Consider the following 25,227-nt stretch of genomic DNA (forward strand, 5'->3'; position numbering starts at 1 on the left):
CCCCGCGTCGGGCTCTGTGCTGACTGCCAGCTCAGAGCCTGGAGCCTGTTTCAGAGTCTGTGTCTCCCTCTCTCTCTGACCCTCCCTTGCTCACGCTGTCTCTCTCTATCCTAGAAATAAATAAAAATATTTAAAAAAAATTAAAAAAAAAAGGAATAGAGAACTATGGATTTCAGCTCCAGCTTTGCCACTTCCTGAATTTATGACTCTGGGCAATTTATTTAACTTCTTTGTTCCTCGATGTCCTCATCTGTAAAAGTTGAACAAGAAAAATAGTAATACTTGTGGGATTGTTCAGGAGCTTAAATTAATTTAATGCATGCAAAGAGCTCAGGACAATTTCTGGCTCCTAATATTTATCTAGTTCAATAAATCTACATCACGATGTGCTGGCACGTTTAGACTGTACGACGTTCTACCTTCAACGATGACTGTTTGCTCCGAATTTTGGATCCTCCTTTTCCTCTCTTTCTACACTCCCTTCACCACCACTCACTGGCTGTATGTGGCGTCGGGCAAGGTGTCTGACCTCTCAGTCATTCATTTTCCATCTGTACAACGAGAATGATAATAATAGTACCTTGATCCTAGAACTGTGATGCTTAAATGAGTTAATGCATGTAAAGCCCTTAATTGTGCCAAGCAAGTAGAAATCAGTAAATATTAGCAGTTATTATCTGCATATATAACTTGTTTCATGTTATAAATATTTCCACTGAAAAAGAAACTCAGATGTAGAATTACTAGTAAAAGGATGACAAACTTTTTCTTCTTTAGAGACTGCCTTTTTCTTTTGCAACTTTGTATCAAATTACAAAGAATCATAGAGAAGAAAAATAGTTTTTTGATATATCCAACTCCCTACCCAACACCTGCACTATAATAGGTACCTCATTTAAACCTACTCCCCACGCCCGCCCTTCCCTAGTATTCTCCCTTTCAGTAAAGGCCACCACTGTTCACCTGGTTGATTTCCTCTTTGTATCTCATTTTACACCTATAAACAAATCCTGTCAGCTCGACCTTCAAAATACAAACATACATATACATACATACCTGTATACATGCATATATATGCATATATAAACAAACATATATATATATATATATATATATACACACACACAAAATAGTATGGTATATAATAAAATTATTTCAAAACGATGGGGCATTGGATATTTTGAAAATAAATTTGGATGGCTATCTGATATACACATAAAAGACTTCCAGAAAGAATAAAATTTCTGTCTTTTTTTTTTAAGTTTATTTATTTTGAGACAGAGAGTGTGAGTAGGGGAGGGACAGAGAAAGGATGAGAGAGTCTCAAGCAGGCTCTGCACTGTCACCGCAGAGCCTGATGTGGGGCTTGAACTCATGGACTATGAGATCACGACCTGAGCCAAAGTCCAACACTTAACCCACTGAGCCACCCAGGTGCCCCCCTAATTTTGCATCTTTTAAAAGGCAATGCTATTAGAATATATAGATCGATGTTTATAGAATTTGAGGGTAAAGAGAACCAGATCATGGCTCCAAATGCTGTGACCGTAAAAGAACAATGATAGTTTTTTGCTAAATTAGAATTAAAACTTATCCTCTATGCCTTGCCCTCCCAATGTGAAATAAAAAGACAAATTATAAACAGATAAGAATGTACTGTAAATAATAAAGAAATATATGTTTAACCACATGGGGAAAATGCCTCTTTTATAAAATTTAAGGGTAAAAGTCAGACTACATACAATAAGGATCCCAGAAATTTGCCTGGAAAAAAATTGGGAGTAATAAATTTATCTCTAGATTATGTTTTCATTATTGAAACATGTGAACACATATTCTATAATCATCTTGAAGCTAAAGTTAACTATCCTTATTGGCAGTGAAACAGTTTTTTCTTCGTAGGGATTGTAGTTCAAAGCTGAAATCCCCTTCCTCCTGGAAGTTGCCCACAGGGCCTTGAGAGGCAGACTGGTGCAGCAGAAATTGCCCTGCTTTGGCATCACATTCACCTATGGTTCTCAAGCACAGTGGCTCCCTGACCTCAGTTTCTTCATCTATGAAATGGGAACACCCACAACCACCTCACAGGAATTTTCTAAGAAATGAGAAGATAAGCATGGCTGATTGTAGATGTCCTACATAGTGTCACCCTGATTCAGGTGACAAGTTAAACCCTACAGGGTCTATTTTCCAAAATTATGGTTCCCACTGAATTCACACCTTGGTATGTGCTTAAATTCAAGTTGAAACTGCTCATCTAACTGCTTCCGGAGCCAAGGAAGGTATGATGCCTCCTTGTGGGATGGTATTGAGACCATGATACTTTCCTCCGAGGAATACAGAGGACCCCTAATCCCCACCACCACAGCCGATGCAGGAGCGGCCGGCCGTGACCGTGACCCCGCCGTTGTGCAAACTCTAGGAGAAGCTGTGGCCAGGCCGGGACCTGGGCGGAGGCCTCTAGAGCTTCGACGTGAGAGGGAAGCGGTGCCAGGGAGAGCGTGGACCACCGCGCATCTTCTCGACTTCCGACCTGGGAGACTAGAGAATCTTCCTCAACTGCTGCCAGCAGAGAAAGGCTCCGGTGCACCTTCTGAGGTTAAGTGGGTAGAAGGGAGATAGAGCTGCGGAGTGGGGTTGATTTAGCCTGTCTCCAGAATGGGAGAAGTCCTCTCTCTCCTCCGGAGCTGGCGGTCAGACCCCTCCCGGAGATAAAGGGTGTGAACGAGTGGAAACCTTTCAGTCTGCAGAAAGAAAGCACAGGCTTAAGGGGCCCTCAGGTCAAAATCGTGCTTAAATTCCACCTTTTTATCTTTTTCTGTGTCTAGAGGGGAAAAGTAGAGGGTAGACCGGACCTGGAAGCCCCACAGCCACACTACTTTTCTACTTGCTTAGTGAATGTTCTAAGTTCTAGCTAGGATCTAGAGTAAAAGATTTCACCTTTTTTTTTTTTTTAATCATGAAAGGCTTAATGTCACAGATAGATCTTGGAGGACAGGGAAGGCATTTTGCTCTATTTTTTGAATAATTTAAAATATATAAAAGTACCTGTCATTAGCATTTTAAACTATTTTTTTTAAATTTTTTTTAATGTTTTTATTTATTTCTAGGGGAGAGAGAGACAGAGACAGCGTGAGCAGGGAGGGTCAGAGAGAGAGGGAGTCACAGACTGAAACAGGCTCCAGGCTCTGAGCTGGCAGTCAGCACAGAGCCCGACGCGGGGCTTGAACCCACGAACCGCGAGATGATGACCTGAGCGAAAGTCGGACGCTTAACCGACTAAGCCACCCGGGCGCCCCTGTCATTAGCATTTTAGATATGCCTTTTTAAAGCACCTCTCACCAAGCAAGAAAATAGAATATTAGAATGTTATTTACTAGTCCACTGCCCAAGGGGCAAAAATTAGCTGATCCAATTAAAAATAAAACCAAAGTGAAGAGCTTGACACAAAATCCCTCTTTTCAAAAATTGACTTTAGGGGCACCTGAGTGGCTCAGTCGGTTAAGCGTCTGACTTCGGCTCAGGTCATGATCTCAGGTTCATGGGTTCGAGCCCCGCATCAGGCTCTGTGCTGACAGCTCAGAGCCTGGAGCGTACTTCAGATTCTGTGTCTCCCTCTCTGCCCCTCCCCCACTCATGCTCTGTCTCTCTCTGTCTCAAAAATAAATAAACTATTAAAACATTTAAAAACAAAAACAAAGATAGACTTTATTTTCATAAAGCAGTTTTAGGTTCATAGTAAAGTTGAGCTGTAAGTCCACAGATTTCCTTATATACTCCTCCCACCTCCTGCCCTCCAACCCCCTCCCCCTTAAGCTTATGTCACCATACTGGCATATTCTTTGCTATGATGATCCCCCATGGACAAGTCACTACTACTCAAAATCCATAGTTTACTTTAAGGTTCACTACTGTGTTAGGGTGATTTTGACCTCATTCAATGAGTTAGGAAGTATTTCCTCCACTTCTACCTTCTGGAAGAGATTGTAGAGAATTGGTATAATTTCTTACTTATATTTGGTAGAATTCACCTTTGTGTGGCAGGATGAAATGAAGGAAGCTCTTCAAAAACTAGAATAATATTGGGGGTGTCTGGCTCTCTCAATCCATAGAACATGTGACTCTTGATTTAGGGGTTGTAAATTCAAGCCTCACTTTGCACATAAAGATTTCTTAAAACAAAAAAAACAAAAAAAAAGCCAACAAAGAAAATAGAACAATACTTAAAATTTTAAACTTCTGCTCTGTGAAAGACACTGTTAAGAGAAAGAAAAGACAAGCCAAAGACACAGAGTGTTTAGAGGGAAATTTATAGCCTTGAATGCGTGTATATTAGAAAAGAAGAAAAATCTAGGGGCTACTGGGTGGCTCAGTTGGTTAAGGTCAGACACATAATTTCAACTTTTTTTTTTTTTAAATGTTTTTATTTATTTCTAGGAGAGAGAGAGACAGCGTGAGCAGGGGAGGGTCAGAGAGAGAGGGAATCACAGACTCTGAAACAGGCTCCAGGCTCTGAGCTGGCAGTCAGCACAGAGCCCGACGCAGGGCTCGAACCCACAAACCGCGAGATCATGACCCAAGCGAAAGTCGGACGCTTAACCGACTAAGCCACCCAGGCGCCCCTCAACTCTTGATTTCAGCTCAGGTCATGATCTCATGGTTCATGAGATGGAGCCCTGCCTTAGATTCCTTGCTGACAGTATAGATTCTCTGCTTGGGACTGTCTCTCTCCAGCTCTTTCTGCCCTTCCCCTGCTCATGCTATTTTTCTTACATGCTTGTGGTCTTTCTCTCAAAATAAGTAAATAAATAAACTTTAAAAAAAGAAAAGAATCTAAAGTCAATCATCTAAGTTTCCATCTTAGGAAATAAAAAAGGAAGAGCAAATTAAATACAAGTTAAGCAGAAGAAAAGAAATAATAAAAATTAGAGCAGATATCAATGAAATTGAAAATAGGAAATTGGTTCCTCAAAAAATTAACAATAGAACTCCCCTATGACCCAGCAATAGCACTGCTAGGAATTTACCCAAGGGATACAGGTGTGCTGATGCATAGGGGCACATGTACCCCAATGTTCATAGCCGCACTCTCAACAATAGCCAAATCATGGAAAGCGCCCAAGTGTCCATCAACTGATGAATGGATCAAGAAGATGTGGTTTATTTATATGATGGAATACTACATGGCAATGAGAAAGAATGAAATCTGGCCATGTGTAGCAACATGGATGGAACTAGAGGTGTTATGCTATGCAAAGTAAGTCAGGCAGAGGACAGATACCATATGTTTGCACATATAGGTGGGTTAGGAGGAAGCTAACGGAGGACGATGGGGGAGAAAGGGAAAAATAGTTGGGGAGAGGGAGACAAACCATGAGAGACTCTTGAATGCTGAGAACAAACTGAGGGCTGATGGGGGTGGGGGAAAGAGGAAGGGGGGTGATGGGCATGGGGGAGGGCACTTGTTGGGATGAACGCTAGGTATTATATGGAAACAAACTTGGCAATAAACTATTTAAGAAAAATAAATAAATAAAAATATATTAAAAAAAAAGAAAACAGGAAATCAACAGAGAAAATGGATCAAACCAGAAGCTGATTCTTTGAAAAGAGCAATAAAATCATAAATTTCTAGTCAGGCCAACAAAGAAAAAAAAAAGAGAAGACACAAGTTACTAGTATTGGAAATAAAAACTGGGACATCACTATATATGCCATGGACTTTATTTAAATAAAATAATTTTTTTTTTTTTTTTAGAGAATCTCAAACAGGCTCCCCAATGCAGGCCTCTATCCCATGACCCTGCAATCATGACCTAAGCAAAATCAAGAGTCTGACGCTCAACATGACTTAGGGGTGCAGCACCCCTCCTATGGACTTTAAAAAGGAGTACTATGAACAACTCTATGTCCACAAATTTGATGATTTCCTTGAAAGACACCATTTGCCAAAATTCACACAAGAAGAAATAAACTTTTTATTATATCTATATTATTAAAGAAATTAAATCAACACTTAACTCTGCAAAACAGAAAGCACCAGGCCCAGATGTGTTAACTAGTGATTCCTACAAAACATTTAAAGAAGAAATTACACAAATTTCCTACAATCTCTTCCAGAAGATAGGATAAAGAAAAACTTCCTAACTCATTCTATGAGACCAGCATTGATTCAATATCAAAAGCAAAGACATTGCAAGAAAACTACAGACCTCTTTCTCATAGACCTATGTGCAAAATCCCTCAAAAGAATATTAGGACTTGATGCGATTAGACTAGATTGGATTGGATTAGAAATCTAATCCCACAAAATTCTTCTCTAAAGATCATTAATACTATCCATTTCACATAATGATTAGAGAATGGATATTAAATACAGAACACATTTACGCTTTTATATATTTCCTTGGTGCTTCAATGGCACTGTAATTCTATTTCTCCAGACATGATTTACATGGGCATCTGGGTCGTTTAGTCAATTACAGGTATGGGCATCTGGGTCGTTTAGTCAGTTAAGCCTCAGCCTCTTGATCTCAGCTCAGGTCTTAATCTCAGGGTGATGAGTTCAAGCCCTGCCTTGGGCTCTGATCCTCCTTGAGGAGCCTACTTAGAAAGGGAGAAAGAAAAAACAAAGAAAGGAAGGAAGGAAAAGTTACAGTTAGTCCCATGTGAATTAACCCATTCAACCTGGATGGATTACGTTTGGTACACTTTTTTTTCATTCCTGAGCACCGACCACAGAACCTAGCATAATAAAGAAATACCTTGATAGACGGGTGAACTGAGATTTGTTTAGATAATTCAAAGATCCTAATCAAAGCAGGAGCACTCCTAACTTACTTGACTGAAATAATACATCCAGCCACAGAGCCATGCTACAATGACGAGTGCTTAGGCATTCATTAAATTTATATCATTAACTCTAATACAGCAAACATTCAGGGTCAAGTGTTGTGTGAAGCGTTAAAGAAGCATTTTTCAGTCCAGAGATTTTTTAAACTATGGCTCATTAAATTTTGCGGATGACAATGCTTTAAAAATGAATATTGGATTAAATGTATCAAAGTGCTGCTCTTATATCAACGGTAAATGCTGTTTTGTTAATCTTTTGTTTCAAAATTTTTAGGTATGTACTGGGTCATGTTGTAAAAATGGCTGATGTTTACGAGTCATGGCTAAAAAAGGTTTCTAAAACAACTGAGATGGAGGGTGGTTGGTTGGGCTGGGAGTTTTGTAGGGCAAAGCACAAAGTGAACCCTCGAAAGTCCCACGCCTGAAAAGGAACCTAAAACCTGCGCATTGACTCAAGTAGCCGTCATATGATAAAAAAAAAAAGTGGATTGGTCAAACTGTGAGGGCCCCGCCCACAACGTCTTGTCCACCAATGGATACATGGCCGGGGCGGGGTGGGGCGGGGGAAAGGGCGGGGCGAGCCTTGAGCGGGCTTCTTAAGTAGCGGCTGCGTGGCTACCCCTGCAGAGTATCACTACGGCACAGAGGTGTGCGGCAGACCTCACCAGGATCGACGTCGGACGCACTAGATCGTCAAAAAACTATGTCGCGGCAAGAAGCAAACGCCAACGCCTCCTCGTGGGTCGTTGCGTCCCGACGAAGCTCGTCAGTGTCCCGGGCTCCAGAAAGAAGGCCGACGGAGGATCCAAACCGAAGAGGTCAGGGGGTGCCTAAGAGCGGCGGAGGAAGCGGCTGGAGGTATCCATCTGGGCTCCCGCAGGCAGGGGCGGCTGGTGCCCGCGAACCGCCGCTCTGCTTTGGGCTAAAGTCCGTGTGGGTCGGCGCTGTGATCGGTAAGTGAAAGATTGGATAAACGGGGCGGGGCCGGGCCCGGGGCCAGGGCCAGGGCCTCCCCACCCTACTCGCAGCTTCTATTCAGCTGTCATCTAATGAGATTAAGGTCTTTATCTGTATTTCTAATAGCATCTGATGCTAGGATTATGTAATTTACTGCACTTTTAGAAATTTTGTGGAGATGATACTTTGGGAGACCAAACTAGATTTATCAAATGTTTGGAATGAAAGGTCAGGCCTTTTCACAGCTTAACCCAAAATGGACAACAAAGGAGTGCTGAGTCCAATCTGTTTCTTTGAGCACTATGTAGAGCCATTAAAGGTGTAGGCTATTAGGGTTCAGAACATTAGTCATATCTTGCATGCAGTTTATTTTACTTGAGTTTTGCTCAAAACCAGGATCTTTTTCCTTAGTATACCTTGAGTCTTAGAAATTCACTATGGAAAAACATTTAGAAACTATAGGAATGGAGACTTGTCCCATTTGTGGCCATTAAGACTGAGGACAAATTCGAGCAATTTGTCTATTAGCTATGAGAACTAATACTTTGTTTTACCCTTTTCTAAACCTGTTTTGGAAAACAGCAGCATTTTGCAGGCTACTATTAAATAGAGATGATTGATAGACCAGGTAGAGATTCATTGTTCCCTCAAGGAGACTCAGACTAAAAGATCTGAAGAGTGATGCTCCATAAATGAGAGCCCCTAGTTTTGCACTAAAAAATATGCACTGAACACTTCCTGAGCTCCTGTGATAGTGCAGAACCTGTGTTAGAGAGCACCCCCTTAATGTTGGTTCTGGAGCCCATATTTAAGCTTAAATTTGAGTGCAGTACAGTGCTGTAAAAGCAATGTTGTGTGATAGATCCCTGGAATATTTTCATCTTGGATGAAACTACCCATTGAAAATGACCATTTTCCCTTTTTCCCATCCCTGGCAAATCCCATCTTTGTTTCTATGCCTGATTACATTAGGTACCTCAAGGAATGTTATGCTGTATTTGCTTTTTATGATTGGCTTGTTTCATTTAGCCTAATCTTGTCAAGGTTCAATCATGGTGTCAAAAAAGGATTACTTTTTGAAGGCTGACAACTTTTAATATGTTTATACTATATCTTTAATTTTAAAAAATTTTTAAATCTCAAAAATTGTTTTAGTGTTTACTTTTGAGAGACAGACAGACAGCACAAGTGGGAGAGGGGCAGAGAGGGAGACAGAATCTGAAACAGCCTCCAGGCTCTGAGCTGTCAGCACAGAGCCCAGTGCGGGGCTCGATTCCACTAACCTTGAGATCAGGACCTGAGCTGAACTCACTCAACTGACTAAGCCACCCAGGCACCCCTATAGCATATTTTTCTTCATCCAGTAACCTGTTGATAGTCATTTAGGTTGTTTTAATCTCATCATGACTATTGTGAATAATGCAATAATGCTATAATGAAAATGGAAGGATCTTTGAAATTGTATCCTTTGGACACACATCCATGAGCGGAATTGCATAGGGTAGTTCTATTTTTAGTATTTTTAGGAACCTCCATACCTGCACCAATTTACATTCCCACCAACAGTGCACTAGCTTCCCTTGACTCCACATTCTCACCAACTTGTCTCCCATGTTTTTGATACCCATTCTCATAAGCGTGATACCCGGTTGTGGCTTTGATTAACTCTCAAAATATTCTATTGAAAACAGGTCGTGGTGGGTCAAAAATACAAGAGATACAGAGTATAACGAACACAAAAATACAGGTAAGTGGTCTATTAAATCCTCAAAGAGCATAGTTCATTTCTAACTATGATTTCTGTTTAGTTATTAACATGCTGTGGTTTAGAAAAACTGTCAAAGCCTCAGGCTACCATTCTTTTCCAGGAATGGTCCCATACTGTGGTCCATTTCCAGTCTAGATTTTGTGACTCCTGGAAGTAAAAATCTTGAGAGAATTTCCTGACAGTTGAGATCTCAGGAGAATATTCATCCTGTGCCTCCTGGACTCCATCCCCTCAAACCCTGACCTGCACCTATGTTCCCAGTCTCAGCAACATCATTCACCCAGTTTCCAAGACAGAAATCTCAGATTATTTCCCTCCCATCATGCAACAGTCTGTCACTGAGTCCTTTCTACTCCCTGTGTTTCTCAAGGGGAATCCCATCATTTGGGGCATTATCCTCTAATTGTCCACCCAACTTCTAGTCTTATCCCCCTCTCACTGGGCTCTACTGTGACCAGAGCAACACAAATTGTGTTCATAATTTTTTCTTTTCCCGCATAAGAACTTTTCATAGTATCTCAGGCTCTTAAGGAGTCCAGACTCCTTAGCTTGGTCCACTTGATCTGGCTCCTTTAACCTCTAGCCTCCTTTGCCTTCAACTCCCTCCCCGAACTCCTTGAGTACTTACAGCTGGGCTCCTGACACTCTCCAATCTTAACTGATCTAACTCCTGCTCATCAGGGAGGTCTAAGACCTGCTTCCCCATTCTGTGAGGGTTTCTCCCCATCTTCTCTGCATTCATTTCAGCCTCATTTCAAGAACTTATACAAGAGGCTGGGTGGCTCAGTAGGCTAACCATCTGATTTGTTTTAAGCTTTTTCTTCACAGGAAGAGAAAGACAGAATCCAAAGCAGGTTCCCAGCTCTGAGCTGTCCCCACAGAGCCCAACATGGGGCTTGAACTCAAATGACTGAGATCATGACCTGAGCTTAAGTTGGACACTTAACCAACTGAGCCACCTAGGCTTCCCTAACCATCTGACTTGGTTTTTGCTCAAGGTCATGATCTCATGGTTTATGGAATTGACCCTTGCATCCAGCTCTGCACTGACCTTGAGGAGCCTTCTTGAGATTCTCTGTCTCACTCTCTTGTCTCTCCCCTGCACACATTCCCTCTCAAACATAAGAACTTACAGAGTTGTGTGTAAATAGTGCAAATGATAAACTTTTTTGAAATCACCAGCCTAAGATAGCATTTGTTGTAGCAATTTTGAGATACTATTGAATCCATGATGTTTGGGATTATGCATAAGTTAAGGATGTGACTATTTGATGTTTATTTTGAGAGGTGCCTGGGTGGCACATTTGGTTAAGTGTCCGACTTCGACTCAGGTCATGATCTCGCTGTTTGTGGGTTCGAGCCCCACATCTGGTTCTGTGCTGGCAGCTCAGAGCCTGGAGCCTGTTTCAGATTCTATGTCTCCCCCTCTGCTCCTCCCCTGCTCATGTTCTGTCTCTCTGTCTTAAAAATATTTTTTAAATTTATTTTGAGAATCCCAAACATGCTCTTGCTCTCAGGTTCAGAGCTCAGTGAGGGGCTTGGTGAACCATGAGATCATGACAGGGAACTGAAATCAAGAATCCTAGACCTTAACCAACTGAGCCACATGGGTGTCCCTGTCACATTATTTTTTAAATTTAGATTATCCTTTTCCTTTTCATCCAACCAGGAGGTAAATCTCAGGGTAGATTTGTAGAATGAAGAATCACTTCCATTTAGAACTTAGACATTGATAGCAATACTAGATTTACTTAACTTTTATACTGTTTGAATTTGAGTTTTTCTTTTTCTTTGGAGGAGGGCATGGTTAAGACTTCAGTCTCACCTACATTGAGTCTCACCTATTTTTCTCCTGCTTCTAGATAATAAAAGGTTATCCAGAAGCGGAGGTCAGAATATTTGGTACCAGGGGAATGAAGGCCAAGGCCAAAACAGCAATAGATAATGTTGTTAAACAACAAGAAAATTACAATCCCAAACCCAAAATTGGTAAGTAATTTTTGTCTAGTACATCCTTGTTAGAAATTTAAAGACTGCATTCATTGTTACAGGGCATTATAGTTGATGCCTTTCCTGATAACAAAGCTTGATTGCTGTCATTAAATCTTTTCTGTTATGGATTTTTTCCTTCGAAATGCCAGAATACATATTTTCCTCAAAACAATTTCTATGGTCAAGCTTAGCAGTTTTATTTTTAAGAACAGATAAGTGAGAAAAAACAAAATAACCATTAAATGCACTCACTATTAATGGTAGAAGCATTAGTCCTGGCCTTCTGATACTATGTTCTCTTCCCTAGAATGTGACCAACTTTGAAAACTGCCTAGTTATTTGGCATTTAAATCTCAGTCACATGGGTAACTCAGTTGGTAGAGCATCTGACTCTTGATCTTGGGATCATGAGTTTAAGCCCTGTGTTAGACAGTTTACCTAAAAATCTCAGAAATCGGACTAGAGAAAAAGCCATTATTGAGCCATTTCGAGAAATAGGAAAGTAAAACTGCATCTGAAGTTGGTGGCAGCATTACCCCTTACTTAGGAAACTCTGGGAGGCCTTTAAGATTCATTAACCTAGGGTGACAATGGCCACATGATTAGTGTAAAGATTAATATGTGGTTTATTAGCAAACACCAGGCTTTCATACTAATTTAAATTTTACATTTTGTAAATCTGGCAACTGAAAAAACAATACAAATTATAGTATTATAGTCCTAAAACCCGCTTTTTGTATCTTAAGCATTATTTTCTGGTATGTATGTATGTATGTATGTATGTATTAAAGTTTATTGTATTCTGAGAGGGTGTGCATGAGCCAGCTAAGGGCAGAGAGAGAAACCCATGCTGATAGCCCAGAGCCCAAGGTAGGACTTAAATTCACCAACCCAACTGTGAGATTATGACTGAGCCAACTGAGCCACCCAGGAGCCCCTATTGTCTGTTTTTTTAAACACAACAGTAAAGTGGGGTAATTTATACAATTAGGATTTGTTTAAACTAATTTGATAAATATTTTAACAGATATTGTTGCATTCCAACCTTCTGTTGGAAGAGATTTAAGGACAGAGGGTAATAGTACAGAGAATCAGCCATTGATTGATTGGGATCAGATTCGAGAAGATGCTTTGAAATGGAAAAAGAAAAAGTGGGAAGGTTAGTGCTGTATCCTAACAAGTTCATTTAGTGTTGGTGTACCTCTTGGTGTTTTGGGTTTTTTAACCTTGAGGGTTTTTTTGTTTTTTGCTGTTTTGTTTTTGGTTTTTTGTTTTTATTTATTTTTGTTTTTGTTTTTGTTTTTGTTTTTTTAATCAATTGGCTGAGTATATTGACAAGCTACTGATTGGTTACATATTGAAGAAAACATACAATATAAATTACAGAAAGTTGGTTCCATCCCCTCCCACCCCCCACCTCCCTTTACTTGCACCCAAATACTCATACTGATAATGGTCAGAACAAGGCTAAGAGCACCAGAGGTCAGGGTGATTGAAGGGGAAGGTTGGCAATAGGTTGGAGGCTGTCACGGTAATGTGGTTTCTGTCTCAGCTGTGAGTTGGGATGAGGGGGGCCTGCAGCTTGATGACAGCCAGCTGAGGGAAGAACTGCTTTTCCCTTCCCTTGCCCCTAGGACCTGCCTCACACAGAATCAAACCCACTCCAAACACAGTAAGGATATGGATGCTCTTGCTGAATCTGCCCATCAGCAAGAGGGAAAGAAGGGTAACTGCTCCAAATCCTTCTTCCCCACATACAAGGGGGAGGGGAAACCAGGGGCACATGGCTACTACCAGCAGAGGAAGAGTGAGAGAGCAGTAGAAAGGGCTGGAAGTAGGAAAAGCAGAAGATCATATATATTAAAAAGATGATATATATTTAAGACTTAGAATTAGTTGTACAGAAAAGTGCAGGTGGAATAACTCCAGCCTATAATCAAAATTCTATGGAGAAATAATGGTGGATCCCTCCCCCAGCCTCCCCAGTGGTAGCAATTGGTTAGAGTGGATTCCGTTTGGGTAGATCAGATGGAGAAAGTGGGGGCAGTGGGCAGCATCCTCTTGAGGGTTTCATTCTCTTACAATGGGTCTTATTTCCAGTAATGAAATCAATATGAAAAATGATAATAAGATATTAAATGTTGCTATTAGTCCCTGGAGCAAAATTTGTGTTTTCTATGCTGTAATCAGTGCTATAAATGGGAAATTAAAATATTAAACTTAATGGGGGAGCCTGGGTGGCTCAGTCGGTTAAGCATTTGTCTTTGGCTCAGGTCATGATCTCATGGCTCAGTTGGATTGAGGCCCACATCCGGCTCTGCATGGACAGCTCAGCTTGGAGCCTGTTTCAGATTCTGTCTCCCTGTCTGTCTGTCCCTTCTCCATTTGAGTTCTCTTCAGAAAAAAGTAAACTTTAAAAATTAAACTTCTGTCTTATTTGAGGTAACTTATTTGAGGTAGCAAGAGTTTAATAAAGAACCAGGCCCAAGGAGAAAATGAAGGCAATGAACATGACAACAGTAAGGGGTTAACATTGTTGGATGTGGTTGAGGAAAAATTGATTCTGGAGTGTCCTGGCTGACAAGAGCAAAATAAAAAGGGAAAAATATTTAATAAGAAAAAAAAAAACCATACAGTTCTTGAAGAGGTTAGGGTCTTTTATTTGCTTTAATTTTAAATGAGATTCTCACTTGGAATTATGTGGAGTATGTTTCATATCATATCCACTAAATATCAGTCTAAATTCAGACACTAATTTTGGCTATCACAAGGCAGCAATACAACATCATCTAAAATGTGTGATGGGCTCAGCACTGAGTGGAGCCTGCTTAAGATTCTCCCCCTCTCCTACTCTCCCCCACTTATGCTCTCTCTAAATTAAAAAGCTGATGCACTAATAGTGAAATATTTACGATGATTATTTCAGTGGTCAGTCTATCTGCATGTTAAGTTACCAGTGCCACCCTGAGGAGTATGTGGTAGGGAGATCTAGGATGGGGGTCCAGAAAAGATTTAAGTTTGTGGAGGAAGTATGCTAGGCATAGAAGAAAGAAAACATAGCCTCAAAGTGGAATATGAAATACTCTATGTAAACAAAAATGGACCTTCAAAGAAAAGAAAATCAGACTACTGTGTTGGAGAAAATTCATCAGTTGGCATGATTGTCTTGTAAAGCATTCTTTCTCTTAAACTTTATTAGCCTCTCTTTCTCAGATGAAAAATGTAATTGAAAGACAAACCAGAACAGGAGATCTCTTAAGAGACTAGACTAAGCCTGACTGGCAAAGAATGGTCTAAAACTGTAAGGTGAATTTAATGTTTTAGTTTGATTTCTGTTACATTGAATAAATTTGAACGAAATATAAATCCTGATTTATCAAAGTTTTAATGTTCATCTTTGTTCCAGATTTACCTGCAATTAAGAAAAACTTTTACATAGAGTCAGAAACAACAAGTTCAATGACACAAGAGCAAGTGGCTATTTGGAGGTGAGTAGTTTTATTCATTTAAGTATTTTTATTAACTCATTAGGCAAACATTTGATATTACTGGATATGAAGACTATACTTCTGGTATTCACACAAATTTAGTTACATCCTACATGAACTATTTGACAATTGCTATCCAAGAAACCTTTCTGCAAAGACTGAAAAAAGACAGTCCAAAACAGTAGTTACTGTTTACATAGCTATTGAATTTTTAAAACATGGCTAGTATAATTGAAGAGCTGAGTTTTTAACTTAAAAATTTAAGACTCATGTGTGGTTAGTGCCTACTGTGTTGAACAGCAGTTTTAGAGAATTATCTCTACAACTGGTAAATCATAAGTTGGCATATGACTATCAGCATCTGTTCAGGTGCTTATTTGGAATTAAAGGTTCCTAAGAGCAACATGATTTCTCTCAGTCTTGTTACAAAGCTAAGATGTTAGGGGAGAGCAGAAAGAACAGTTATTCTAGGATTGTGATAGGACTCAGACTCAGATCGACAAGTGATCACTTATCAAATGAGAGTAATTCCCATTGACAGGATTGTTAAGGATAAATTAAGGAAATGTATATGGACATTGGAGAGCCTTGTTTGCCAACTCTGATTTAAATCACAAAGTATGTGATTTTCAGGCTCTGTTCTTCACCTTTCCATGAAATCTCATTGGCCCACATGATGTATCTTTTTTCCTGTTAACTATATCTGGTAAGAAAAAGATGGGCTCACTTCTATTTGTTTTTCTGTAGTTTAAGAGTTGCAGTTGAATTTCTAGATAGGATGAACTAATGCTGGGAAAGATTTCTGTTTGGGAATAAACTGACCAAAGCCACTAATACTCTATTTCTTCCTTAAAGGAAAGAAAATTATAATATAATGTGTGATGACTTGAAAAATGATCAGAAGCGTCAGATACCAAATCCTACATGTACTTTTGAGGAGGCCTTTAAACATTACCCAGATGTCATGGACAACATTAAAAAGGCAGGATTCAGGAAGCCGACACCTATCCAGGTATCCTTTTGATTCTAATAGTTTACTGATCTTTCCCCCCAAACAATGTCTTATTAGAAGTTAAAGTTGCCAGAGAGTAACTATCCCTTGAGCATCCCCTGTACGACTAGGGCCCAGCAAAAAGGTTGAAAGAAGTTTGGGCCAGGGAGTGGGGAGCATTTGACTAACAGATGCATTTTTAATATTTCTGTTTTAGTCACAGTCCTGGCCAATAGTGCTGCAAGGAATAGATCTTATAGGAGTATCTCAGACTGGAACTGGGAAGACATTGTCATATTTAATGCCTGGATTCATCCATCTGGATTTGCAACCAGTGTAAGAATTTCTACAGCTCAGTTCTCTTCATAGGGGCTTAAGAGATAATGGATATCAAAAATGCAATTAAAGTTTCTCTGTTGCATTGGTCAAAGTATGCTTAGCCTCAGGGTAAAGCACTTATACTGTGCTCCGTAGAGTATAAGCTGACAAAGTATTTGTAAGTAGTCTTAAATAGCGAAATACTGGAAATGTTTAAATTATCATGTCCAATGCAATTTGTGAAAGAATGTTTGACACAGGAAGGCATTGGCCATATTAAATGAAGGCTGGTATCTGGGCCCTTGGGCATTGTGGTATGCCATTTTTCTATAGTCCACATTTTGTGGTGAATATGACTTCTGACATTCATTGCTACAAACTCTGAAAGCAGTGAAAGAATGTACCGTATGTAACTGAGACAGGTATGTTAATAATTGTTTTTTCTCCAAAGAATTAAAGAAAAAAGGAACAGACCGGGGATGTTAGTCCTTACACCCACTAGGGAATTGGCTCTTCAAGTTCAAAAGGAATGTTCTAAGTATTCATATAAAGGCCTTAAAAGGTATGTCATTTCATTGTCTATTTTTGTATCAGCATTTGAATAATTCGTAGCTTTATACATTGTCCCCTTTTTTTCCTTTTTTATAGCAAGTCATCTTTTTTTTTTTTACAGGTAGTTTATTGTTCATTGTCCCCATTTTTTACACATTTAGAGAATCTGATTGGCTCAGTATGGGTCAGGCATTACCCCACTCTAAATCAAAGATCAGGCAGTGACATCAAGTAAAAGTGATACAAATATGATTCTTTAGGGTATATCACTGAGGGCTAGTGGGTGTGGATAGTCATAGAAAAGGGACAAATACTACCCAGAAGGTATCTTTCACTTTCTGATTTACATACCTTTGGTTTTATTTTGTACACAATGTTTTGGTTGGGATTTTGCATTGTAATGGGACATTCCTTGCCTAAACATGTACCTCTTCTTTTTTAAGTGTTTGTATATATGGTGGAGGAGATAGAAATGATCAAATACAGGCACTGAAAAAAGGAGTCGATATTATCATTGCAACTCCTGGAAGACTAAATGATCTACAGATGAATAACTTTGTCGACCTGAGAAGCATTACTTACTTGGTAATCATGGAGTGAGGGGTTGGGATACTCGGAGGAAGAACAGAATTCTTAACTAAAACAGACTTTAAGAATACTATTCATTTTGTAATGATTTTGTTAAGTTTGAGAGAGGCAGAGAGCACGAGTGGAGAGGGGAAGAGAATCCCAAGCAGGCTTCCCTGCTAGCACAGAGCCCGATGCAGGGCTTGAACCAAAGGTCTATGCTTAACTGAACCACCCAGTTGCCCCTGTAATGGTTTTAAATCCTAGGAATATGTTCCATTACCTCTAATACCTTAATGATTATTAAGAATTCTATTTAAAAAAAAACTTTGAATTTTATAAATGTTGGAAAATGTCAGGTACAGAAGAAAGTTGAAATCCATGTAGATATTTTATTTAGACAGTTAACATTTTTTTCATTAGATCAAGAAACAGCTCAGACTGCTTAAAAAATGTCAATCTGTGTTATAACTGCAGATCCGCACCTACTTGTACTGAAGAAATTAAAATAGTGGCTTAAGGGGTGCCTGGGTGTCTCAGTTAAGGATCAGACTCTTTCCACTCTCTATTTTGGCTCAGGTCATGATCTCACCTTACTGGTGAGAGGGATCCTGTGTGGGACTCTCCTCCATTCCCACTGTCTTTCTCAAAATAAATGGGCATTCTAAAAACTAGTGGCTTAAGAGAAAGAATTACTTTATTTTAGTATGTTAATGGAGAGGATAGATAAGTTACCTCCCATATCTAATGTAGCCAAAATCATTTTTTAATGCAGGTGTTAGACGAAGCTGACAAGATGTTAGATATGGGGTTTGAGCCCCAGATAATGAAGATTTTATTAGACGTGCGCCCAGACAGGCAGACAATTATGACCAGGTAGGTACATGCTGAATTGCTAGTTCCAGAATAGAAATCACTGGACTAGACTCCATTCTTAATTCTCTACAGTATTTGAGAATTGCATGAAATTATCTGCGATGCTTTGGTGAAAGACATGTCATCACTTTGTATAGCAATTCAACTTAGGATAATGATGAGCTATTAGATTTCCTAAGTTAAAGGTATGTTACAGGTATGAAAACATACAGGGAACTCATGGAGGGGAGATTGAGGGCCTCACATTTGAAAACAGTCCCCTGTCCTTATTACTGAATAGTTTTTTGCCAAGATAAAACTGAAAACCAATGTCATTTAAATGAGCCTGATTTTCTTATGACTTATGTAAACTTTGTGCCATTAACAAACATTAAAAAGAATAGTATATAATTGGGAATATATTAAACCTACTCATTTGTTACTAACAGTTCCCTTGTTAAAATTACTGTTGAAAGTACAAAAGGTGATTATGTATGGATGAAGAAACATTTGAATTTTGATGTCCATTCAGTACACTTAATGCTTTTATTTTGCATATGCACTTGGTTTTTTGACTGCTGACAATATGCTGACAAAATACTGTTTTTTTGTGGGGGGGCGGGCAAGAGAAAACTAATCTAACCCTTGAGTTCATTTTACCTTAGAAATTAAGGCATAGGTCTCCATCACTTTTAGTTTGTAAACCTGTTTATTCAACTTATTTAAAAGTTTCATCTAGTAGCTTCATTCTAGTTGAGTGATCTTTTGTGAAGTATACATTCTATAAAAATCCTCCTTATTTAAAAGTACTCAGTTTGTCTTCCATGGGTAATCTGATTCATAGCATTCTTAGGGAAACAATACTTTTTGTTTCATAATATTTTAATGTTTCATATATTCAGTGCAACGTGGCCATATGCTGTCCGTCGACTTGCAGAGTCTTATTTGAAAGATCCTATGATTGTTTACGTTGGTACTTTGGACCTAGTTGTAAGCTTGTTTTTTATTACTATTACCAAAAATATTTTTTAATTATGAGGATTATAATTTGTGTTTTGGCATGTCTACTCTGTCTGCTCCCTAACTAGAGAAAATCTTAGCTGTGTGATTCACTGATTAAAACTTCAGTATACATTGAAGACTAATTTTAACATACAATACTTTTATCTCACATCTAAAGTTTTAATCCCTTAATACGCTCAAATATCCATTCCTTTCCTATTTCCCTGATATCTCATTTTTTATTAATATTGTTAAAATCAGAATCTGAACAAGGTCAACATGTGAATGTGTGTCTGTTTTGGTGAAGTTACAATGGATCAGTACGTTCAGATATCAGTACCTATACAATCCATAAAAATTTCCATTATGTCTCTTTTAAAAATTTTTTTTCTAATGTATTATTTCTGAGAGAAAGTATGAGCAGGGGAGGGTCAGAGAGAGGGAGACACAGATTCTGACAGGCTCCAGGTTCTAAGCTGGCTGTCAGAACAGAGCCCAGAGCCTGACGAGGGTCTGGATCCCATGAACCCAGAGATCATGACTTGAGCCGAAGTCAGCAGCCCAGCCGACTGAGCCACCCAGGCAACCCCATTTTATCTCCTGTATAAAATTTCTACGGCCTTCCACTTAATTGAAGTTGACTTCAGTTAATCACTATTGAAAAATTGATCTTTTGGGGCACCTGGGTGGCTGTTGGTTGAGCATCCAACTTCAGTTCAGATCATGATCTCAGTTCATGGTTCAGCTGTGCTGACAGCTCAGAGCCTGGAGCCTGCTTCAGATGCTGTGTCATCCCCTCCCGCCCCCCCGCTTTCTGCCCCATCCCTGTCAATGCTCTGTCTCAAAAATAAAACACATTAAAAAAATAAAAATTGATCTTTTAATCACAAACATTAGTGACAGGTCATTGTCAATGCTCATTTCATTAGAATGCATGAAAAGTTTGGGTAGATATGGCATTCCTTTCATTAAAAGATTAAAATCTATTTTATCTCTGGGTTAAATTGTATCTGATATTTTTAGATTTTGCATTAAAGTGTCAGAATATTCTGAATGGAAACTCTGGTCCTAAACTGATCATCCTCCGTTATTAATAACATGAGCCCGCCCTCTGCTTATTTTCCAACAATGGTAACTAATTGCTCAACTAACTGCCAAGTATTCAAATTTCCAACTCTGGCTTGGTTGAATCAGTATGAAGCACAAGGCCGAACAATAATAAATCTTTGGGTAGAAACAGGTCATTTTGAGAGGATCTGCCTTTTTTCCCCCTTAGCAGTTTATTAAAACTTAACCAGTGATAGCAATAGATGTGTATTGTGTCTGCCTATCCATTTTGATGTATTGGTATTTGACTCCTTTAGGCTGTAAGTACAGTGAAACAAAACATAATTGTCACCACAGAAGAAGAAAAGCGATCTCATATACAAGATTTTATAGAAAGCATGTCTCAGAAAGAGAAAGTCATCGTCTTTGTTAGCAGAAAAGCTGTGTAAGTATTTTTATATCATTGAATCATCAAACATGTTTAGCAATAGCCCTATTTGTATAGTAATTTCAAATAGGGTATATATGTCTTATAATTTTTGTTGTCTGCTAGTAGTCAAAGTAGTGAATTGATAATGGTATTAGAATAAGCACGTAAGATCACCGACTTCATCTTTTTCAGTGCCGATCACTTAACGAGTGACCTGATTCTGCAACATATATCAGTGGAGTCCCTACATGGCAACAGAGAACAAAAAGATAGGGAAAAAGCATTAGAAAACTTTAAAACAGGTATGCACACTCAGGAATATTTTAGTCAGATTTTCAGAGCTATCCAAATTGTAAGAACTAATATTTAAACTAATAATTTAAATTATTGCAAAGGTAATAATTTGCAGTAAGGCCGAACAATTATGTGTATTGTGTTGTAACTTGCCAGCAGTTTTTAAAAAAGACTGTAAATCCCTTTCCCATTTTCACTGTCTTCTAAGTGTTTTAATATTAAAAGTAATAATGGTTCACCCAATTAGATATTAGGGGAGAATACACTTTGGTGATGTGTCTTGGGTTGGCTTATGCAAGAACATATATTCTTTTGGTTTTACTCTTTAGGTAAAGTAAGAATACTGATCGCCACAGATCTAGGATCTCGAGGTCTTGATATTCATGACATCACACACGTTTATAATTACGACTTCCCCCGGAACATTGAAGAATACGTACATAGAGTAGGCCGGACTGGAAGAGCAGGGTAAGGTCAATCTACGTATGAAAGAAGCCAACTATTACTCCACAAGTGATTCTTAGCTAGAAAAATGTTATTTTTGGTCTTGCCTGTAATTTGCCTGTAAATTGTCTAGGTCAGTTGCTTTGCTACTTTATTCCTGTCCAATTGGCCTATTTCATATTCAACCAGGAGCCCCCCTTGATTAGCTGCAGCTGTTTCTTATTCTACTCTTTGCTTCATATCTGTAGGGTCACACTGAACTACACCCAGTGGTTGCTCTACTGTCCTTGTGGAAGAGGATCTGTTTCCCCAGTGAGAGCACCACTCACAAATACCCTGCAAATATGGTTGAAACCGGGGTGTCTGGGTGGCTCAGTCAGTTGAGCATCTGATGCTGGGTTTCAGCTCAGGTCATGATACCAGGTCACACTGAGCATGAAGCCTGCCTGAGATTCTCTCTCTCCTCTCTGCCTCTCCCCCATTTACATGCACATTCTTCCTCTCTAAAATAAAACAAAACAGCTCCAGACTATTGAGATTCCAAAATTGCTGTTGGAATGCTAACTTTTAAGGCATAATACATATTTGGGCTTGTGGAAAAGTTGAGGTTTTGCTATTTTATTTTGCTAACTGAATCATGAGTACAAATTAAAATGAATTACATGAGCTCCCCCTCCCTTTTATAGGAAAACTGGAACGTCCATTACTCTCATCACAAGAAATGATTGGAGTATTGCTGGCGAGTTAATTAATATTCTAGAAAGAACACGCCAGGTGAGAATCAAAAACTCAGAACTCTTTATCACTTTTCTAGTGTTCAAATAACTTCATGTATTCGAAGTGCCAGTCGTTAGAGTGCTTGTCAGGTGAGAACAGATATTAAACATGTTAAGAGGGCTAAAGCCTATAATTGGGGAAACTGATCTAACGGCAGTGAGCACCAGTGGAGATCATACTGGGGAAGAAGCCAACGGGGCGGAGAAGGGAAACATTCTAGCAAGGGAACATTCAGGCCCAATGCTAAGAGAACATAAAGTGGCACCAGTTATGGCACTTAATGGACTGGCAAGCAACTGTGAAGGGCTGTGCGAGCAGGCAATGGTAGCATAGTCATGGTAGTTTTTAAAGATCTGTCTGGTTTTATTCATTTATTTTTTGATAAATGATAGTTTTTTTAATGTTAACCTCTGAGAGCAAGCAGGGGAGGGGCAGAGAGTGGGGGACAGGATTGGAAGCAGGCTCTGGGCTGACAAGCCAGAGAACCCAACATGGGGCTCAAACCCTCGAACTGTGAAAGCTTTTACTTTAGGGCTCCTGGTTGGATCAGTTGGTTAAGCATCCAACTTCAGCTCAGGTCATGATCTCATGGTTTGTGAGTTCAAGCCCTTTGTTGGGCTCTATGCTGACAGTTTAGAGCCTGGAGCCGGCTTTAAATTCTGTGTCTCCTCTCTACCCTTTACCTGCTCAAGCTCTCAAAGTATTCCAGTTTTTTTTAAGCACCCAAGAAAAGCTTTTACTCTGAAAAAATCTCATTCCTAGTAACACGCATTTAATGTTTCAGAGCATCCCAGATGAACTTAGAGCAATGGCTGAACGATATAAGGCAAATAGACTGAGAAGAGAAAGAGAAAAATGGGGGAAGACCCAAGGGAAATACAAAACGTGTTATTACTAATGCCCTTGTTAAAGTACCAGCTTACTTACAAAAAAGGTAAAATTTAACTTTCAAACTGCCTGTTTTCCTTAACTACGCTGTTATGTGTTTAGTGCAATTGGCATTATCTCGAAGAATCATTTGCACAATAAAGATAACAGGCTTATTACTACCTGTTATCTAAATTTAGGAAATATATCTCATTTAGAGTTGTATTAATTTGAAAGTTGAAAAATTATCTTAAGTGGTATAGAAATCTCATGTAGAGTATAATGGAGTTGGTCAAAATATAAATTTGTAAGAAGCTCTGAGAAACTTGATAATGTATCAATTACAAATACATAATACCTTCTCAGCAATTACTTCAGGAATGTATTTTATAAATATGTCTACATAAGATTCATTATTGCAATATTTGTAGTAGAAGAATAACCTAAATGTCCAGTATGGGCCATATGAATTCATATGTCCAGTAGGAGGATATTTTGAACACACAGCCACCTGGTGCTCATCACTTATTTCACCTATCTCTCCCATCACCTCCCCTAAGATAACCATCTCCCCTCAGATAACCATCAGTTCTCTAAGTCTGTCTTCTTGTTTTTTTCTTAAATCCCACAGGAGTAAAATAGTATTTGTCTCTGATTTACATTTGCTTACATTAATACCTCTAGCTTTTCTTTTGCAAATCATATCTGAAGATATTAGTGTTTATAAGATATAGAGAACTACTAAAACTGAACAAAACAACCTGATTAAGAAGTGGGCAAAGGACGTCCATACACATTTCTCTAAAGATACACAAATGGACAGCGAACATGAAAAGATCCTCAGCCATATTAATCACTGTGGAAATGCAAATAAAAATTGCACTGAGATTGCCGCACACACATTCAGATGGCTATTGTAGAATAGCTACTATCAAATACACAAAATGAGTTTTGACAAGGAAGGGTAAAACTGGGACCCTTGTGTGCTATTGGTGGGAATGGTGTGCATCCACTGCAAAATAGCAGTTCCTGACTTTTGGCTATAATCTCCAAAAGAAATAAAATCAGGGTCCCTAAGAGGGTTGTCCACCCAAGCTCACAGCACCTTTATTCATAATAGCCAAAAGGTGAAGGCAATCCAGGCATGAACAGAGAAGCTAATTGGTAAAAGGAAATTCTGACAACATAGGTACAACATAGGTGAACCTTGAGGACATTATGCTAAGTGAAAAAAGCCAGCCAAGGACAAATACTGTGTGATTCCACTTAACCTAGGTACCTAAGAGTAGTCAATTCCTAGAGAAAGTGGTTTTCAGGCACCAGTCAAAGGGGGAAAATTTGATATTTAATGGCTATAGATTCTTAGTTTTGCAAGATAAAAGTTTGCAGAGTGGCTCTCAGACAACGAGTGTATTTAAACTGTATTTAAAATGGTTAGCCTGGCAGGTTTTGTTTATGAATTTTATCACAGATTAAAATTTAAAGGCTTGAATTGCAGTTTGATTTTCTCTACTTATTTTTTCAGATTTCAAGACCTTAGAAACTTTCAGATATGTGGAAATACTGCAAACATACTGGTTGTGTGAAGAGATGACTTATTCTAAAATAATAGTGTTAAATAAGATAGAATTCAGTATTTTATACCTTTAATAAAATCAAACATTTAAACTCTGAGTTTAATTTTTTTCATGGTTATTAAGGAATGTAGCATTAGTTTCCCACTTATCTTTTTAAAAATAAAAGTACATTTTATCTCCTGAAGTGCTGCTCTATTAAGGTCAGTCTTTAAAGAGTCAAAGTCTGTTCAGATGTCATGGCAGTGAAAAAGATAAAGGGAAAGTGATCTGTCATTTTTAGTACCCCTTTAATTCTGTTTTCTTAAATGATTACACTTTACCTTCTTCTAAATGAAAGAGTAAAAATTTGAGACCAGGATATGCAACAGCGCTTGTTTCAGCCTATAGGCTAAAGTAAGTCCTCAAAAAATTCATTTCCATGGAAGATTCTTGGACTAATCACATTCCCC

General features: G+C 38.9%; 1 protein-coding gene across 1 annotated transcript; it reads left to right on the forward strand.

Annotated features, from left to right (window-relative positions):
• Positions 1-7,491: 7,491 nt before the first annotated feature.
• Positions 7,492-24,779, forward strand: DDX43 (DEAD-box helicase 43). The gene is made up of 17 exons (XM_039248933.1): positions 7,492-7,805; positions 9,501-9,556; positions 11,440-11,566; positions 12,597-12,728; positions 14,976-15,057; positions 15,913-16,069; positions 16,266-16,384; positions 16,818-16,928; positions 17,362-17,503; positions 18,261-18,361; positions 19,243-19,330; positions 20,707-20,834; positions 21,012-21,121; positions 21,443-21,581; positions 22,244-22,331; positions 23,119-23,268; positions 24,727-24,779. Exons 1-16 carry the CDS (start codon positions 7,556-7,558, stop codon positions 23,230-23,232), a joined length of 1,944 nt encoding a protein of 647 aa, XP_039104864.1. The 5' UTR covers positions 7,492-7,555; the 3' UTR covers positions 23,233-23,268; positions 24,727-24,779.
• The last annotated feature ends 448 nt before the right edge of the window (positions 24,780-25,227 follow it).

The sequence above is a fragment of the Hyaena hyaena genome, unplaced genomic scaffold (assembly GCF_003009895.1).
Source record: "Hyaena hyaena isolate Hyena2069 unplaced genomic scaffold, ASM300989v1 scaffold_322, whole genome shotgun sequence".
NCBI classification, from domain to species: Eukaryota; Metazoa; Chordata; class Mammalia; order Carnivora; family Hyaenidae; genus Hyaena; species Hyaena hyaena.

Bases quoted from the DNA above. Each gene is read 5' to 3' on its own strand.
- DDX43 (XM_039248933.1), top strand. From the start codon at position 7,556: ATGTCGCGGCAAGAAGCAAACGCCAACGCCTCCTCGTGGGTCGTTGCG. The intron at 16,070-16,265 runs GTATCCTTTTGA...TTTCTGTTTTAG, and splicing joins GGAAGCCGACACCTATCCAG to TCACAGTCCTGGCCAATAGT. The intron at 18,362-19,242 runs GTAGGTACATGC...TCATATATTCAG, and splicing joins AGGCAGACAATTATGACCAG to TGCAACGTGGCCATATGCTG.